The 20,814-nt window shown below is 36.7% G+C and overlaps 1 protein-coding gene and 1 pseudogene across 1 annotated transcript; one reads left to right on the forward strand and one right to left on the reverse strand.

Annotated features, from left to right (window-relative positions):
* Window positions 1-508: 508 nt before the first annotated feature.
* Window positions 509-8,568, reverse strand: LOC129883571 (rhodanese-like domain-containing protein 4A, chloroplastic). The gene is made up of 5 exons (XM_055958204.1): window positions 8,474-8,568; window positions 3,782-4,540; window positions 2,020-2,122; window positions 1,434-1,673; window positions 509-877 (listed from the first exon to the last, which is right to left on the reverse strand). The coding sequence occupies exons 1-5, from the start codon at window positions 8,566-8,568 to the stop codon at window positions 824-826; spliced, it is 1,251 nt and encodes a 416-aa protein (XP_055814179.1). The 3' UTR covers window positions 509-823.
* Window positions 8,569-20,372: 11,804 nt separating this feature from the next.
* LOC129883910 (5S ribosomal RNA) lies at window positions 20,373-20,491 on the forward strand (annotated as a pseudogene).
* Window positions 20,492-20,814: the final 323 nt, after the last annotated feature.

The following is a 20,814-nucleotide window of genomic DNA, read 5'->3' on the forward strand; positions in this document are numbered from 1 at the left end:
TTCAGAGCCCAAACCATCAACTGAGGAGAATTAGTTAGGCTTTGTTAATCATTCAATTATAACAAGTTTATTGAGCAATAAAATTTATCACATGTCATCAAGCCAATTGAGGGAAACCACATCCCTTGGTACCTCAACATTGGTTTGTTCTAGTTATCTCAATAATTTGATGTATAGATAGCCACCAAGAACATGTATAAATATGAAAAGAGATAATGAAACTAAACCCATTCGCATGTTTAGCTTATCACGCAACAGAGTTAAGAAGCTATTTATATCTTCTGTTCGTCTTCTCTTGAGCGTGGAAAAACAAATTCCAAATCCAGGGAATGTGCAATCCGGCCATTCCAAATACCTTTACTGAAAACCTTCAAGTCATTTACTCAGGAACACCAGTTTCTCTCATGTTAAGAGAAGATCATCAGTCAATCATCCACAATCCCTGGGATGTGGGTGGATGTATGGGGAAAGGAAGGAAAAGGACATTTCAGAGACTTATAGACAGTAATTTAGCAGCAGAGCTTGCTAGGAAGGAGTTAGTTAAAAATTCTTGTTCAATACATTGTCAAGATTACAACTTGTACACTCAAAAAATGACAAGTCTAGCAATGCCCAAAACTGGACAATAAAAGTAATACTGCATTTCATGGTGGATCGAGGAAAAACCAGAGCAGACATTATTTCCGTTGGTTTTTCAGCGTGCATCTGTCATACTCTCTTCAAAACATATTGATATCAAGCTGCAGTTGAGACATGGCAAAGATTGCACCATTCACATGATCGAAGAGATATGAGGCATCGAAGGAATGACATGCAACTGCCATTAATTTTGAGGCTTTGAAGGAGAAGGGGACGATGGGGGCTTCAAATCTGGGTACTGCAAGATAGATAAAAAAAATAGAGTCAATATTTCACAAGCCTAAAGTGTTCCTATCAAAAAGCATTTTGACGATTCTGTGCAAAGAGGAGAGATAAAAAGAAGCTTTGCAGAACCATTCTTAGCATTAGTACATGACCTATACTGACTGACAGTAACAATACAGAGAAGGAAAGGAGACACAAGAATTAAGTCTTCCACTTAGGTGAGTTTGGCACTGTCAAACTGCTGCCTACCGTGGGATGCACGGCGGTCAGGTAATAATTTTGGAGAAAGTGTTCAGATCAATTGGGATGTGTGCCAGACACCAAAAAGAGAACCATGAACAAAGCATAAAATGAATCCATCGCAGTGTCTATGAGACAGCCAACTTGGATACTGAAGAAGCAAGTGCATCGCAAACACCCTTCCACTACTCCTGAGGTGTAGTAAGGAATAAAGATAGTCTGTAATAGCTTTGAAATCTCAGACACTTGCTCATGGTCATGGATGTGTAATCAAGGTGGGACGCTGTGCACTTACATGTGTGCACGAGAGAGAGAGAGAGAGATCATACATTTGGATATGGGGATGATGACCTAGGACCACATTTTATTGCTGAGGTTGAGTCAGCAGACTTCTTAATGGAGCCATTGCTTATCTGCTCAACTTGGGTCACACCTATAGCAGATGGAGATTGACTATTAATTTCATTTGCTTGAATCACCCCATTATTTCTGTCTTGCGGCTGCTGCCCTTTAACCTTCTTCTTGGTATAGATATGAACAGATGGAGGGAGAAGGATTTCTTGGATCTCCTGCAAAGTAAAAATAAACATTTTAACTGACCAAGATGATATTATCTGCGGAGAGTTTCTGATAACTAAAAAAACACTCTGCTTCTGATTTCATTCCAAGGCCAGCAACATAAAGAAAGCGCATAAGGAAACATTTATTAGATTGTCAATTAGGCAAGGTCGATGCAGGTTATCATGACCCAAAAACTATTGAGTCTCTTATCATTTGAGAAAAGACAGAATTCTACACAGAGAATACATATAGGAAAATGATTTGCAAGCTTAATTATGGAAAATGATACAGTTGAACATGAATGAAGATATTAAATCGGCCCAACTCAAACTACTTGGAAGAAAGGAAGAATACCTGCCATCCTTTCTTGCCTCTTATTCCACCTCGGATAGCATAAGCCTCTTTGAGACCATTTTTGACCAATAGTTCAGCCACTTTAATCGAGTTCCCATCAAAACTACCTTCCACATCAAAGAAAGATATCTGTCAAACTCTTTGTACTACTCAAATAGCCAACTGTTACTCGTCACTATCTTCTATTACACCAGCTACCTTTAGAAGCATCCAGTGTTCGTCAGAGCAGAGGTCATAAAGGCAACTCTCAGATAGTGAGAGACATTCAACAAATACATGTTTATTAAGTGGGAAACATAATTATTACCTCTTATTCTTTGCAGTAGCTATATGACTGTAAAACACAGCTATAAAGCCAATAAGTAAAGCCATTATATTGGGTTGCCATCTTGGTAAGCAAAAACCCTCATTACCCCCCAAGGAAATCATCAGATAGAAGGTGAGGTAACTTAAAAAAAGAAAAAACTTGGGTGGAAAGGGCATTTACACCTGCCACTACGTGGACAACCAGGAAGCGTCCCAATTACAGCTCCAACCACCCCTCCTGCATCTACATGTTACTTGACTGTGTTGACAGTCTCCTGGCATCCAGAGGGGATAGGTTCAAACATCCTTCTCAACCAAGTAATATAGGAGGATTGCTACAGTCATGAAGAACAGACATAAGGAGAGAGATTGGATCTAATCCAAATCTATCCATGGCCTCCTTGACTAACCATAAAGGTAAGGGTAAGTCGACATTATAGGATATCTTACTTAACGATAACAATTGTGGTTTTTTTTTTCAGAACATTTTTATAACAATGGTATTAAGCCAATTTGCAGGCACCTTGTGCCTGCTAAAGTAGCACTAGCCACTTGCACATTTTGCACACAAAGAGAGTTATTTCATAACGTGGAGAAGGATCACAAGAGAACTTTGCAAGATTATTTGGAAAATAAAGCAATAAGGGAGGACTCACAGCTACTCTTTCACGGTTTCTCTACATGTCTAAACTCTATAAATGACGCAAAATAAACAAGAGAGACCCAGTCACACACATTATGCACCAGAGACAGACCCCCCCCCCCCCCAAACACACACACACACATATATTTATGGAATGAAAGATGTCTGATTCCAAACAGGAGCACTATAATAATTATAAGTAAAAAGAAAATATTATTAATAATTTTTATATCTTTCTTCCACTATGAGCCAAAAAAAATTTAAAAAATGGATATTGCACAAAAGCTTGCCACACCTCTACCATGCCAAAGCAGCTACTATATATTTACATGGGAAAACTTGGAGAGGCAAAAGCTGCATAAGAAAGGTCAACCAATTCTGCCACTGGAAAAATTATATCATCAGTCAAATGCTTCACTCTGAACTCATTATTTAGATGAAGAAGAGACGCAGAGAGTTAGATGTGGAGGACTCAAAGTTGGAAACAGGCAGCTTAGTTTGGCCTCTTCACAATGTATACATTTAGGGTTATAGTGTACAATATACGATACCAAATGTGCAACTAAATAATCAAAATACATAATACTCTATTATCATAAACTGTGAACTACTTATGTTTACATGTATGATAATTACCCCTACTATGCAACATGAAGTCTGAAAAGAGCTGACCATACCATGACTCACATAGGAAAGACATCAAAGATACTATTTTCTTTCTTAATAAGCAAACAAAAAAAAACAAGATATAGTGAAGATTCTCACATATATTTGTTCAAGGATTGAAGTAAACAAAATGTTGAACACACTTACTTGTCTATAACACAAAGCGTAGTATTTTGTGGGTCGTTTAAATTCTGAAAGACCCTCTTAAGAAAGGCATCTTCATCTCCTTGACGGAACTCAACCTGCATCACACTCTTATTGAACATTCTCAAACTGGGAGAAGGCAAATAAGCCAAACTCTTGTCATCCCGAATATCTAACAGGTGGGAAGTGGGGTCATCACGAAGCTTTCCGAAGGCATCAACGGCGGAGGTGAACTTATACTTTTGCAAGTATTCTTCGGCTAATGGAATCAGAACGAGCCACATAAACGTAACCCCAGCAACAAAGAATGGATAATTATTGAAAAATTCATCAATAGAGACCAAGATTGCTTCTATGTTGATTTTAGTGGGAGTGGGTATTGTAGTTTCAGAGGCAAGGGAAGTAAGAGGAAAAGAAAGACTCATACAAAGCAAAGATAGGTATAATTTGGGAGAGATCTGTTGGAATAGATGAATTGGGGCTTCAGTTTGTAAAACGTGTGAGAGATTTCCGGTTTTAGGGTAATTCAATTGGATTGAATTGCAGGGGACAGTGGTAGAACATCTGCGAAGAATGAATTTGGAAGAGGATCTGTGGGTTTGTGGTTGTTTTTTCACAAGTAAACAAGTTGAAATGCCTATAGAAAGAGACTCCATCAGACAGATAACTAATAACGCAAAAGATGTCTCAGATTTGGCAAGGAAGAGAGACGATAAGATGTGCCGCCATTTATATCGCCATATTACTGCTCCCTTGTTTGGTCTATTTTAATTGATACAAGTTTAAATAAATAAAAAATATCATTTTAAATTAAAAATATACTAACTAAATAATTTTATGATATTAAATATGTTATGTGCTAATTTAAAATTTAAAAATTATTTTAAAAAGAGAAAATACATCAAATAACCTAAAACAAATAAAACTTAATTTAGCACTTTAATTGCACAGATATTTAAGAACCCCTTAATAACTTTGAACTAAATTAAATATCATACTAAAGGGCAACCCGGTCCACTTAAGCTTCCGCTATGCGCAAGGTCCGGGGAAGGGCCCGACCACAAGGGTCTATTGTACGCAGTCTTACCTTGTATTTCTGTCAGAGGCTGTTTCCAAGGCTTGAACCCGTGAAATTAAATATCACACTAAAAATATAATATCAGTCTCACAATAAAAGGTGCATTACACACATGTCATGTCATTTTTATGTCACCACATCATCGACATGACAAAAATCATTTTAATTTTGATTTTTTGATTTTTTTTATTTCTTTTGTTTATTCAGATTTTTTAAAGCTAATTAATTGAAGAAAAAAATAGAAATTGATTTTTTTTTTGTGATTTTCATGAAAATATACTTTAAGTTTACTACTCAGCTCATCGAAAAAGAACACTATTTTGATGACCTACCAAATAGTCCAATAGCTTGTAAAATTGTAAGACCCCGAAAGTATGAAAGTCGAAAAACTAAGTTCGAAAGAAGTTTCCCAGGAAATCTATGCTTTTTGGCACCAGTCCTTCATGGGTAGTGAAGAGGTCTACGGGCTATGGTAAACGCACGTGATCCAACTCTGGAAGTTGGCATTTAGGGGTGAAGGACCACGAGAGGGGTCACGAACTATGGGAGGCAACACAAGTTGTGGTGGAGTCCCGTGGTCCGACCCCCTCAAGCTAAGGTTCCTGAGAAGTCCTTACCACGGTGATGTCCATAATCTGTGGAGGCCACCACAGACCGTGGTAGTCTCCTTGGAGGAGCCCCCTCTCCCCACCCCGCTAACCCAACTTATGAAAGATAAAGTCCCTCACCACGACCATCATCAAGAGCCGTGGTGAGCTTCATGGACCGTGGTGGATCCTCCATCCCGGGCGTGAAGTTTCAGTTTAAGTTTAGGGGTATTTTGGTCTTTCCTTATGTTTTCATTAATGAATGTAGACGGTTTTGGGAAGTTTATACTAACCTATTACTACCCTAAGCCCTCCTAACCCTCTCATTATCACCCAAACACTCAAAATCAAAATCCTCTCTCTAAAAGTGTTCTCTCAAAAGTCTTATTCTTCCTCAAGCTAATTTCAAAAGAATTCAAGTCAATTCTCCAATCAAGAGCAAAGTTAGGGCTTCTAAGATCAAGGTATATGGGAATTCATCCATAGGCCCCTTTCATCTATGGAATCCCAAGTTTTTTCTCAAAGATTTCTTATGAATTCTTCTTCTAAATGCCCTAGTTTCACGAATTTGCATTGGGTCTTCTTATTTATGATATATCTTATGATTATTGATCAAAGTATGCATAATTCACATTACATTGCATGATTTCAAGAAGAATTTCAATGACTCATGCTATATGCTAGTTTCAAGTATATTTTCAATGAATTATGATTATGAATTTCAAGTGGTTTCAATGAAAGTTTTATGAATGATTACCAAAGTTTATGAATGATTCATGAAAGATTATGAATGTTTCTTCAAAGATGCTATAAGCAAAAAGTTATGGTGTGATAAGGTAGTTCTCACACAATTATGTTAAAGAGGTGATAAGGTAGTTCTCACCAACTCATGGATTCTTATGAATCAATCATATTAATGAGCTATTCTATGATTTTCTTATGATGAGAATTGATATCTTTTATTGTCTTTCCTAATGATGTTAATGATTATGTTTTCATGAAGTTCCGTTGGGATAATGACTAAGCACCGAGAGGACTTTAAGGTAGATTCTGTCACGACCTAAGCCTAGGGCCTAGATGTGCCATGGTGATCGGGAACCCGAAGGATCCCAACCAAGCCATCTTAGCATACATCGCATACATAAGGTAAAGAAACATAACAAGATAAGCGGAATAAATCCATTCAACAAAAAGTCAACGGAAAGTAAACTCCAACCAAATGCCCGTAATGGGCTTACATCAACTTGAACGTCTAAACATGCCTCTATTCTAGTCTTTGATGGGGGCTTAGGACAAGCTCCTAGCTCACCGGAATCATAAGAGAAAGTCAAAGTAGCAATATGAAATAAAAGTCATGTCCTCGATGAATGAGGGTTCACCAGCTCTTGAGCACTAAGAAACTCTAGCCATAAATAGGATGATCTTCGTCTGCTCCTACATTATGAGATAATACATAGAAGGTACTAAGTATGTGAGTTATGCATGAATAAGTAATAGGATATGAGCAATATGACATAGGATGCCTGACCAATCATAATGAGCATGATTAAGGCTTAAAAGCATTTGAAAACATATGAAAAATTATGGTCAGTACATTATAAATCTTCATAGTAAATCTCATATCTTTGCTTTCAACTTGTGTGTGATACGACCTTTAACCGACATCTTAAGACCATGCGAACTATAACATAAAATTCGATATAACTCCCACATCGATAAGAGAGAGGCTACTTGACAACGTAGACTCCGTGAGAATAATTTTAACTTTGTGAGCTACATGTGGATCCATTAGATAGGCCATAAAGGCAACCTACGTGGGCAATGTAGTTTGCGAATTTAGGTTTCTACTAGGATTCCCTTGGGTAATTAACTACGTTACCGGATCAAACTCCACCTAAAATTACTCTCGATGCTTAGTCAATATTCCAACGGAACTTGTAAAACATGATCATAGACATTATAGGGAAAAATAGTAACTATCTATCAATCCATCTTTATAAAACATAATAAGAGTAGCTCATTAACTTTAGTGATTTTATAGGAATCCATAAACTTTGGGGAGAATTTCCCTTATCACCATCCAAACATGATTGTGTGAGAATGATTCTAATTACACCATAATAACCTTTTTGGATCATAATTGATCATTATCATAACTTTCATCATTAAATCATAATCTCAACTTCATTCATAAAAATTTCTTCAAACATCATTCAACTCATAATCAAACTCATAGAAATCATCTTTAGACTTCATAATCATGGTTAAAATTACTTTATGCATGGACATTCATAATTCAATTTGAAATCATGCAATTCATATAGAAACATGCTTATAATGATCAATGCAATTCATCAAAACTAGGGTTAATAGATAATTGAAAATTTAAGAAATATTTTGAGGAAACCTTGGAACTCCATAGGTGAAAGAAACCCATCGATCAATCCCCACATACCTTGGTGAATTTACTCAGAAATTGAAGAAGAACCTTGATGAACTTGAAGTCCTAGCTTGGAATTTAAAGAAGAGCTTGAGAAGATTTGTGATCTTGTCTTAGGAGAATTTTTGAAGAATAATTTAGAATAGAGGGAATTTTAAAGGAATGGATGTTTATAGGCTTGAACTTGTCCATAATAGTGTCTAGATACATTGAACCGAACTTTGAAAAAATATAAGATTGCCCTTCATTAAATTGAACTTTGAATCTATGAGCCGATTTCTATGAGTTGTCCTCAAGTCTATGAATCGTAGACTTGACTCATCCTTGCAGGCCTGATGAAACTCTGAAACACGGGCGTCTGATGTTTTCTTGCAATTCGTTGTTACCACTCGTAATATTCCTTACAACTCATCATTCTCAATTGTCCTATAGGTTCTGAGAAGACCCTGATTTTAGGGTCTCTAATCTTTTTCTACGAGTCGTGATTACGACTCATCAAAGTCTCTATAGGTCGTAGACCCATTCGTCCTACAGTCTTGAAAACCCTCAATTTCCTAGGTTTCTGAATTTTCACCACAACTCGTCTTTACGAGTCGTCATGGTTACTACGAGTCATCAAGTGACTCGTCAACCTTGATCCTGCCTTAGCCAAATTTCCAACACTAATCTCACTTCCACGACTCATCTCTATAACTCGTAAAACTCCCTATGAGTCGTAGACCAACTCATAGACTCGGGGTCAGCCCAAATTTTCTTTAAATTCTCTTTCGTTCGATTTTTAACTTTTGGGGCCTTACAATATCCCCTTTTGGAAATATTCGTCCTCGAATGAGGTTCAACTAGTATAAGAAAGACATGGAAAGAGGACTAGCAACCCAACATGAATATAATGACCCCATAAAATGCATATAAAATGAAAATTTCAAACTTAACATAAAACGTGGATTAAAATCAATTTTCATGAACATACATGCATTTGAATGACCTAGGAGGAACCGAATTCGTAGGAGTTCAATCAACTTGAATAAGAACAACTTACTACCTTAGGCTTGAGTAGATGGAAAGAGGTGCAGGCATTGTTTCATCATATCCGTCTCCACTTCCCAAGTATCACTCTCTACTTGTTGATTTCTCCACAACACCTTGACGGATACAGCCTCTTTGCTTATTAGCTTCTTCACTTGCCAGTTTAGATTTTTACTGGAACCTCCTCATAAGTCAAATTCTCTTCAACACTCACATCTTCCAATGGTACAATGGAATTCGTATCACCTAAAACTTCCTCAACAAAGATACATGAAACACTGGGTGAACCATTGCTAACTCAAGTGAAAAATCTAACTCATAAGCCACCTTGCCAATACGCCTTAATATCTTATAAGGTCCAACATATCTAGGTCTCAAATTCCCTTTCTTATCAAAATGCATTACACCATTCATGGGTGAAACCTTCAAATAGACTCAATCATCCACCTCAAATTCAACCTCTCTTTTCCTTACATCTGAATAGAACTTTTGACGACTTTGAGTCATTTTCAACCTCTTTCTTATGTGTGTCACCTTTTATATAGCATATATTACCAAATCTGGACCAATCAAGGCTATCTCACCTACTTCAAACCATTCCACCGTGGACCTACACCTTTTTCTCCCATACAATGCTTCAAAAGAAGCCATTTGGATGCTAGAGTGATAACATTATTGTAGGAAAACTCAATCAATGGTAGATGCTCATCAAATTTTCCTTAAAATCAATAAACATATGCCCTCAACATATCCTCTAAATTTTGAATCATTCTTTCGGCTTGACCGTCAGTTTAAGGATGGAAAGTCGCACCTAGTTTAACTTTCGTACAAAGACCCTTTTAAAATGACTTCCAAAAATGCAAAGTGAATTAAGTCCCTTGATCCGATATAATAGTCAAGGGAACACCAAAAAGGTTTACCAATTTATCGATATACAACTTAGCATAATCTTCGACACCATAAGAAGTCTTAACGGGTAGAAAATGAGCTGACTTAGTCATTTGATCCAACACAACCCAAATAGAGTCATATTGTTTCTTAGTATGAGGCAAACCCGTTACAAAGTCCGTATTCACATCTTCCCACTATAAGTAGGAATTTCAATGTCTTGAACCAAACCTCCCAATTTTTGATGCTCAACTTTAACTTGTTGGAAATTTGGATACTTAGCCATAAATCGGCTATATTCTTCTTCATACCATTCTACCAATACACTTCCATTAAATCATGATACATCTTGGTGGATCCCGGATGAATCGAATACCAAAAACTATGGGCCTCATTCAAAATCAACTCTCTTAACCCATCAACATTAGGCACACACAATCGGCCTTGATAATGAAGTACCCCATACCCACCTTGGGAGAAAAACTCCATCTCTTTTTTGGAAACCGACTTCTTCAATTTAACCAACACCAACTAATACTAGATCACTATCTTGCTTGGCCTTGAAATCTGCCACAAGAGGCGATTCCTAACCATTTTTAATAAGGATACCTTCATTATTCGAATCAACCAACTGAACAGCTAACCGAGCCAACCTTTTCACATCTTAACCAATTCTTTCTTGTCTTCCTCAACAGATGCAACACTATTCATAGATAATCTACTTAGTGTATCGGCAACCACATTAGCTTTACCTAGATGATATAATACACTCATATCATAGTCGTTGAAGAATTCAAGTCATGTCCATTGCCAAAGGTTCAAGTCCTTTTGCATAAACACATATTGTAAACTATTATGGTCGGTAAACACATCCACATAGACACCATAAAGATCATGTCTCCAAATCTTTAAGGCAAACACAACCACCGCTAGTTCCAAGTCATGGGTCGGATAATTCTTTTCATACATCTTAAGGTACCTAGAAGCATAAGCTCTCACCTTACCTTATTGCATCAACACAAAAAAGACCAATCCTTGAGGCATCACAATACACAACAAAATCATCGGACCATTCTGGCAAGGTCAAATTAGGGGAGGTAGTAAGACAATCTTTCAACTTTTGAAAACTCTTCTCACAAGATTTTGACCATTAGAACTTCTCTTTCTTTTGAGTCAACTTGGTCAAAGGTGACGAGATTGATTGAAACTCTTCTACAAATCTTCTATAATATCCGAATAGGCTCAAGAAACTCCTAATATCCGAAGGGGATAATGGTCTAGGCAAATTCTTAACTGCCTCGGTTTTCTTAGAATCATCTACAATCCCTTCACCGGACACAATGTGACCAAGAAAAACAACCTCTCTTAGCCAAAACTCATACTTATTGAATTCAGCAAATAATTGCTTGTCTCTTATAGTTTGAAACATAATCCTTAAGTGACTAGCATGCTCCTTCTCATTCCGAGAGTAAACCAAAATATCATCAATAAACACAATTATAAATATGTCCAAATATTGTTTGAACACCTTATTCATCAAGTCCATGAATGCCACGGGGGCATTGGTCAAACTAAATGACATAACTAAGAACTCATAATGGCCATACCTTGTTCGAAATTCCATCTTAGGAATATCACACTCCCTCACCCTTAATTGGTGATAACCAGAACAGAGATCAATCTTAGAGAAATAACTTTTCCCTTGCTATTGGTCAAACAAATCATCTATCCTCAAAATTTGATATTTATTCTTGATGGTTACTTTTTTCAATTGCCGATAGTCAATGCACATACGTAGCGAACCATCCTTCTTACTTACTAACAAAACGGGGGCACCTCATGGGGATGAATATACTTGGTCTAATGAAACCTTTGTCTAGCAAGTATTTCAATTGATCCTTTAACTCTTTTAATTTCACTGGAGCCATTTGGTAAGGAAGAATAGAAATTGGTTGAGTATTGGGAAGAAGGTCTATGCCAAAGTCTATTTTCCTTTTAGAAGAAATACCGGGTAGATCATCGGAAAACACATCCAAAAACTCATTAACAATGAGGACCGACTCTAGAGTAGGAGCTTCAAAATTTGCATCCCTAACCCTTACAAAATGGTAGATACAACCCTTGGAAATTATTTTTCGAGCTTTAAGACATGAAATGAATTAAAATTTAAACCCAGAATTACTACACTTCCATTCTAGGACCAACTCAATTGAAAATTGGAACTTAACCACTCAGGTTCTACAACCAACAGAAAAATAACATGCATATAGCCAAATCATACTAGGGATAACATCAAAATAAGTCATCTCAAGCTCAACGAGATCACATAGAGTAACTTTATGGAAAATCGAAACTACACAACTTTTATAGACTCTTTTATCCATAACTGACTTACCTACGAGAGTATAAACGGAAAAAGGCTCTAACAATGTTTGGAGGGTAACATTAAATATCATGGCCACAAAAGTAGTAACAAAATAGAAATTTTCATCTGGATCAAGTAAGGAAAAAACATCATAGTGAAAGACCCGTAACATTCCACTAACAACATAGGGAGTCTCCTCCACTTCTTGCCTACCACGAAGAGCATAGAGGAATAGAAATTGGTTTGAGTATTGGGAAGAAGGTCTATGCCAAAGTCTATTTTCCTTTTAGAAGAAATACCGGGTAGATCATCGGAAAACACATCCAAAAACTCATTAACAATGAGGACCGACTCTAGAGTAAGGGCTTCAAAATTTGCATCCCTAACCCTTACAAGATGGTAGATACAACCCTTGGAAATTATTTTTCGAGCTTTAAGACATGAAATGAATTAAAATTTAAACCCAGAATTACTACACTTCCATTCTAGGACCAACTCATTTGAAAATTGGAACTTAACCACTGAGGTTCTACAATCAACAGAAACATAACATGCATATAGCCAAATCATACTAGGGATAACATCAAAATAAGTCATCTCAAGCTCAACTAGATCACATAGAGTAACTTTATGGAAAATCGAAACTAGTCAACTTTTATAGACTCTTTTATCCATAACTGACTTACCTATGAGAGTATAAACGGAAAAAGACTCTAACAATGTTTGGAGGGTAACATTAAATATCATGGCCACAAAAGTAGTAACAAAATAGAAATTTTCATCTGGATCAAGTAAGGAAAAAACATCATAGTGAAAGACCCGTAACATTCCAATAACAACATAGGGAGTCTCCTCCACTTCTTCCCTACCACGAAGAGCATAGAACCGATTATTGCATTGACCACCATTTGATTGCACTTGGCCTCTGTTTTATCCAAACGCACACGCAAGTGTACGCGATCTCAAAAGTAATATAGTGATCCTTTTTAAGAGCCGAATATCGAACTAGGCGTTAGTTAACTTTTCAATTAATCAAATTATTCATGCGTGTTTTCAAAGGATTCAGTTTATTTATATCTAAAAATAATTATACCAAAAATGATATGAGAAAATGATTTAACGATATTATAGAAATTTTATCAATTTAAAGAAGAGTCCCAGGGTTGTAGCACTCATAGATTTCCAGTCTAACATCCTTTACTTTGGTATGCAATGGGTTTTTTGATTACTGATTTATAGGATAGATTTTTTTACAATTATGATCTTCCAACCTCTAGTTGTCTACTCTTGTTGACAGCTTAACTACATCATTGAGCGGGGATAAGCATGAACCAACAAAAATGCATTAATCATATCATCCTGTTTAGCAACCAAACATGGAGTATAGATATGTTTCACAGTCATTCTATACACGAATTATTCTAGACAATTCTAGGATAAACATGCTCCCTATATTCTAGTGTTCTATCCCATTTCTGTCTTCCGAGTTTCGAGTGGACAAAATGTTTATTCTAATGGTGATTAAGCATTAAAACTATCAAAAAAAGAATATAAAAGTAATCATATACAAAAACCCATTTTCAACAAAGAAAATAAGATTTAAACCTTCATCTTGTGGCTACAACCCAAGAACAAGGAGATTTAGCCACTCATAGTTTGCAACATATTTACATAAATCATTGATAACATCAAAAACTTGAATTAAATTGAAAGAAAAGAAGAAAATATCACCCAAAGAAGTTATTCCTTCGTCTTCTTCAATCCTTTTTCTGACAATCTGAACTACTTTTTAATAAATTATGTAAAGGTGCTATTTATAGCACCAAAAAATGCAAAATTAAAGTAGGCGCACTGAAGTCCGCGATGCGGACATGGTTCATTTCAGTGCAATTTTTCAATTTTTATGTCACCAGAAATTTATACTATCCAGAACCAGGTCCATAACACGGACCTAGCGCGCACCACACTATTGAGTCGAATAAATTCTAAGTTTTGGAATTTAATCACTGAAGCTTAAGTCTGCGACGCGGACATACTTCTTTATAGTGCATTTTCTTCAAATTTTGTTCCCAACTTCTCCTTTGACCTCCACTTTCAATCCGATCATACTTTGAATGTCCATTCTTTATCAATTAGCCCTGAAAGTGTCTAATCATGTTGATTTGTTACAACAATACACAAATATGCAAAAATATGAACTAAACTCTAGGAATTTGCTCTCAACTTGACTGATGAATTATGAGTTTTATGTGCTATTGGGCACATAAATGTACCGAAGATCACCACCCCCAAACTTATAACTTTTGTTAGTCCTCGAACAAACTCCCAGTCTTAGTTTTAAAATAACAAATACATGATATATAAAGTAATTCTACCAAACCATAGTGATTGCGCAATTAGCTTGCATTACAAACACATGTCTAATTTTGTTCAAGCAACTAACTAACTCAACACCACATAAACTCAAAGATTGACTCTGTGATGAAACAAACTCAAATAGCTTGTTAAATTAAAATTCATGTAGAATTACCATTTCTTCATTAAACATGTGCTCTCACCAATAAAGAACTACCCATACTCTCGCAATTACATTTCTTGTCAACAACAATGAGTATTTAAACAAAATTTGCTCACTCTCTCAAATAAAATCATAAGTTTCTCAAGATGAACCATGGGCTTGCCCTTAGTGTATTAAACAGTTCTATTAAGGCAGCTAAGACTTAAAGATCACTTAGGACTTTTTCAGGTTGTAATGTGGGCTAGGAGATGGATAGGCAGAAATCTGGACATGTATAGGGACTTGGTTCCCAAGTGCTTTCAACACACTATATTCATTAATTCCATGTAAGTACTTAATAACCTTATTCTTATCACTTTGTTATTTCGTTAGCTTAACCTTTTACTTCCTTTATCTGTGTAAAGGAATTCTTCTTTTCTTTACTAACTTCAACCATAATGTGGTTGACGTTCTTTTCACTTTCCACAAGCTTGTCTTCCCTAACAAAAGATTTTATTTCAATTAATTGCATCAATGGTTTTATTCTTAGTAACCCAAGGTTATTAACCCCCCTCCCACCATTTATTTGCTTTTTCTCCTCCAAAGCGCTTGACTTCTTAGATCAAAATTTTGGACTCAGAAAAAATGGGAATAGGCTCAAAATAGGCTGTTAAAGAATCAAGTCACATGCCTAATAGGGCTAACTATGGATTTTTATCACGACCTAACCCCATAGGCCATGAAGGATGCCCGAATTAGAGACTCACATATACCTTTGCCAAGTATAAGTAAACCTGCACCCTGTTTAAGTTATAATGCATCAATAGGCACGATAACATATAAGCCGATAAGGCTATCATAACATATAGGAACAATTGTACACACATACATATACCAACCACATATATATCCACCAACCTCTAAGAGTAAGAAAAGTAACATAAGGCGGGAAGAGGCCCCCGCCGTACCCGTAAATAGATAGACATATACATCGAGGGTTAGTACCCAAAATCTAGGCTTTGGATCAATGGAGCGCTTCTGAACTGCTGAGTAGGACTCTTATGCTGGCGGATTCCTAAAGTATGTATCTGTACCTACGGGCATGAAACACAACCCCTCTGAAGAGAGGGGGGGTCAGTACGACATATGTACTGAGTATACAAAGCATAACTGGAAATATATCTGAAGTAAAGAGAGCCAAGGGATAAATTCGTTACGTAATAAAACACTGTACCTGTACTAGTAAATTATAAAAACATGCATGCTCATATTATACAATATAGCCGTCCCTTTCAGGGCTCGATGAATCATAACTGTAGGACCATCATAGGTCTTGGTGCCATCACCATCTTATCACATTATATCATCATCTCATATATATATATACATACGTACCAGTCCCTCTAGTGAGGGATGTGGTGAGTTGTTCATGTCATCACATTATCATTTCCTCATATAGTGTACCCTACCCTTTAGTGAGGGACTCGGTGGATAATACAGTGAACTGCACATAATTATGTACCCAGCCCGGGACTCAGTGATAGAAGAGTTACTATATACACGAGTAGAATAGTGAGTAACCATATGCAGATTAAATCATTATCAAGACTCAATGAAGTAGTAAAGATGAATTTTCATTTGAAAATCAGGATGATAGTCATATCAATCGTCTCTCGAATATCACTATTGATCATATAAAGAGTCTTAGACATCATAGGCATTTTAGATCGTATCTGAGACTCGATGGAATACTGAAATATGCTATCATTTAAAAACCAAGACAAGAGTCATATCAAGTACCTTTGGAGTGTCATTATGGTTTGCATCAAAGTAGCACTTTTGAAATCGTCCACTCGTATCAAGGCATAATAAAATATCTTTTTGAAGTCAAGAAAATGGCCATCTTAGTGGATCTCAGAATGGGACTTCCTTGGGATCGCATATACTTTGTCTATTCATTTTATAAATTTCATGCCAAAAAAGAAGATTAACTTTACCTACTTAGTACTTCCAAAGATATAGAAAAACTTGAGAAGCCATAGTTCCATTATTGGAAGAGTTCTAGCTTAAAGAAGTGAATAAGAGTCATTCTTTATACCACAATATAAATTATACAAACTTAGGATGGTTGGACACTTTCACGTGAATCAAAGCAAAAGGACATAGGTTCTAGGAAATTAAAACATTGGCCATCCTAGTGTACTTAAGAATAAGAGCTTTTTGTCGACTTCGTGCATTCTTTGTCCGTTGGATTTCTATGGGACATGCCAAAAAAAGGAAGAGAATAAGCTTTACATACCCTCTACTTTCCCTCATAGAGTCATTATATACATATACCGTACCCGACCCTTCATGAGCTCGGTATCATAACTTTCTCATTGCTTTACCTTACCATCATATAATGTACCCAGCCCATGATGGGACTCAGTGAGTAAACATAGCATTATAACATCGTACTTATGCCAAATAAATATCAAGAGGGAAGAAGGGTAGCTTTACATACTTGTGCCAAAACATGCCAAGAGAAAGAAGGGCTTCACATACCTTTTTTGGGATTAATTGAAATCCGGCTTGCCTTGATACCTCCTTAACCTATTTGACATGAAAGTAATACTAAGATTAATAGCCTTTCACTTTCCAATATCCCACTCTACAACCAAGTACTAATAGGAGTTATTTCCTTATCCATTACCCTCGACTAATTTGTTACTAGTTTCGATGCTACCAAAATTTAAGCAACATTTCTCCTGTAACTTCAACATCCTAGAGATTTAAACTTGGACAAAATATCAAAAAAAATACCAAAAATAACAACCATTAGCATATTTACAAGTAAATCACTTCAACATTACCCAATACAAGCTCCAAACAACTAGCTCCACACTACGATACCAAAATAGAGTTTTTAATCTTTATTTCACAAAATCTTTAACCATACCAAATAGAGAGTCGTGTGGCTACAACCATAAGAAACCACACACCTTTTAGAAAAATTTCCATCCCTGCAACATACAATCCAACCAGCTACAACCACAGCACCACAAGCACGACACACTACGCGACTTCAGTTTAACTACTATGACTTTAATCTAGTTTGTTTCTAGCGTCTAGCATCCTTATGCAATTTTTACACTTCCAACCTTATTTAAGACATTTAATATACCTAAAAATCACATCATAATTTCCAATTTTAAATAAGAACCCTTACCTTGCCCGGAACTCATCAAACTCATCGAAACTTGCCACGAAAGTTCTTCTAGCGCGACTGAAACTTCATGGTTTTTTGCTTACATTTTGGGGCTGCTCCAAACTATAAATTTACATTAATAAAACCTTCATACCTTCATGGTATACCGTAGATAATTAATTCATGGAACGAAATTAGAGACTCACCCTTTTTTTTCTCCTAAATTTGAGCTCTCTCTCTCTCTAACTTCAAGTTTCTCTCCTTCTTTTCTCTAGAATTTTCTTGTAGTTTTTTTTTGATAATGATGAACTTAAGGGATAAGAATGAGTTGAAAATTCATCAAATATGTATATATATATATATACCACCTTAGGGGGTGACACATGTCAAGCCCCAAGTGGTGACACATGTCAAGCCCTTATAGGGCCAAGGCACCCCCTCCTCAAATTAGGGACTGCCATATGGAATGTGTGGGGGGGAACCCCTTGATGCAGATTCTTCCATGTGGCACTCCCTCATACTGCCACATGGCACTCTCTAATGAGCTGCCACATGTCGCTTTCTTTTCCTCCTCTTGGGTCTGTAATCTCGTCTTGCTTTACGAACCTATTAATCCCTACTACATAACCTTGGTATGTGCTCAAGTAGATTATGTAGGTAAAATTTACAAATTGGTAGTTTACGCTAATAAGTCGAGTCCTACGACTCAATATTTGGTCTCCAACTTCTCTCGGATTCTTATAACTCTATTTCCAATCTTCTCTACTATAGGGTATCACATTCTCCTTTCCTTAGAGTTGTTTGATAACGTTATAGATTATCCGGCTCACATGGTAACTCTTAAGAGATTAAGAGTTCTTAAGAAATCTTAAAAAGCTTTAAGAAACTTTAAGAAACTTAAGAGGCTTACGATCCTTGCAAGAAACTCAAGAGCCTTTGAAGCGACTTAAGAATGTGTTACAAGGTACAAAAGTACGGGGTGTAACATCCTTTCCCCCTTTAGGACATTCATCCTCTAATTTGAACCAAAATCTTTCTAAAGATCTTATACAGATTATGGGGAAATTCCTATCTATTGCAATAACCCACACTTTCATTAAGTAACCAGTATAAAAGTTCCAAAAGTTGGGATTACCTGTAGACGTAGGGAATAGGTACGGATACTTATGTTTCATTTCCTCTTCAGCTTCCCAGGTCATTTCTTCACGATTTTCATTTTGTCACAGCTCTTTGATGAAAGCTACATCTTTAGTCCACAATCTTCTAATCTGCCGATCTAGGATGGCGATAAATTGCTCTTCATAGGATAAATCCTCTGTGACTTGGATATAATCTATGGGATATACTCGAGATGGATCACCAACTCACTTGCGAAGCATTGATACATAGAAGGCTGGATGTACTGCTTCCAGATCCATCGGTAGGTCTAGCTCATAGGCAACCTTGCCTATTCGGCGAAGGATCTGGTAAGGACCCATATATCTCAGACTCAGCTTCCCTTTCTTGCTAAACTTCATTACTCCATTCATGGGCGACACCTTCAAAAATACCTAATTGCTCACTTGAAATTTCAAAGATCGACATTGATTGTCTATATATAGCTTTTGTTGACTTTGGGTAGCTAATAATCTCTCCTGATTAGGCTTTACCTTCTCCATAGCCTGTTGGACCATGTCTGTGTCTATTAGTCGTGTTTTGCCAACATCAAACTAACCAATGGTGACCTACACTTTCTATCATACAAAGTCTTATACGGGGCCATTTGGAGACTGGAATGATAGTTAATATCGTAAGTAATCTTGACAGGTAGTAGGCAATTGTCCGAGCTACCTTTGGAGTTAACCATATAGGCCCGCAATATATCTCCTAGCATTTAGCTAGTAAGCTTAGTCTATCCATCGGTCTAAGGGTACAATAGTATACGGAGACCTGTCTATGTTCCCAATCTCTTTATGGGCTGATCTTCAGTAGTTAGCTGTAACTCAGGCTCTTTCATATGAGACAATAGCTATGGGAACTCTGTAAAATCTCACCATTCTCTTGATCTATAATTTCACACAATCTTGGTTGAGTAGGTAGTCCTTGATTGAAGGAACACAAGATGATATTGTTAGTCTGCAGATGACATTCCATATACCATCATCCGTCCATGGAGTGAAAAGTGAGTCTTATAGCCAAGGTCGTATTGTGGAATCTTCGACCTCGTGTATTACTTATTGCCTTCTTTAGACTACATCAACTGGTACCCTTACCTTTTGAGTTTTGCCTTTTGCCCATCAGAGTTGGCTGCCAAGTGGTGTCAAAATTCCCTCACACAATGACCTGTATAGCCATTCCGTGGTTTGCCTATCATTAACTAGTATTATGTTGAAGAACTGTGGCATACAAGTGCACCATCTGTTAGTAATCAGCTAATCCTGCTTGTTTTGCTTAAGCCCATTTTTACAATTCCCTTAACGTAACTAATAACACTCTAGGTACATAATCTCGTATCGTTGTTTTGTTGCTAGTTCGGATTCTTCCATCTCGTGCGATCATACCAGCCCTAGCACACCAGATCCCACCAGAATTTCAAAGTTAAGCGTGCTTAGGCGGGAGTAGTACTAGGATGGGTGACCCCCCGAGAAGTCCTTGTGTCACATTTCATTGCAATCCTTGCAATAATGTGCAAGTCACTCAACTTATCCCAAGATTTATCTTAGTATCGGCTCTCTAGTCTTCACGTTTTGCCTTGCCCTTTCCTCTTTTATCTTAAAACCGGTATTGGGTTAGATCTTTAGTTTCACCACGACCATGTCCTTTTTGGTCATTTGATTTCACTTCTGTTTGTATGTCTCTATAATGTCTCCAAAATATCATAATTCATTTTCATCATGTACTCTTCCGCTTGGTCTTATGTTGTACATATATATTCATAAGTTGCACAAGTACTTTTATACAACCGGTATGAGGTAGACGCACTTTTTTT

This window comes from Solanum dulcamara, chromosome 3 (assembly GCF_947179165.1).
Source record: "Solanum dulcamara chromosome 3, daSolDulc1.2, whole genome shotgun sequence".
NCBI lineage: Eukaryota > Viridiplantae > Streptophyta > Magnoliopsida > Solanales > Solanaceae > Solanum > Solanum dulcamara.

What these genes read in the sequence shown, in the direction of transcription:
- LOC129883571 (XM_055958204.1), bottom strand. Translation starts at nt 8,568, where the DNA reads ATGAGTCGTGGAAGTGAGATTAGTGTTGGAAATTTGGCTAAGGCAGGA. An exon ending in CGTAGTAACCATGACGACTC is followed by an intron (nt 4,541 to 8,473) that starts GTAAAGACGAGT and finishes CAATTAAAATAG; the next exon opens with ACCAAACAAGGGAGCAGTAA. An exon ending in ACGCTTTGTGTTATAGACAA is followed by an intron (nt 2,123 to 3,781) that starts GTAAGTGTGTTC and finishes TGTGGAAGGTAG; the next exon opens with TTTTGATGGGAACTCGATTA.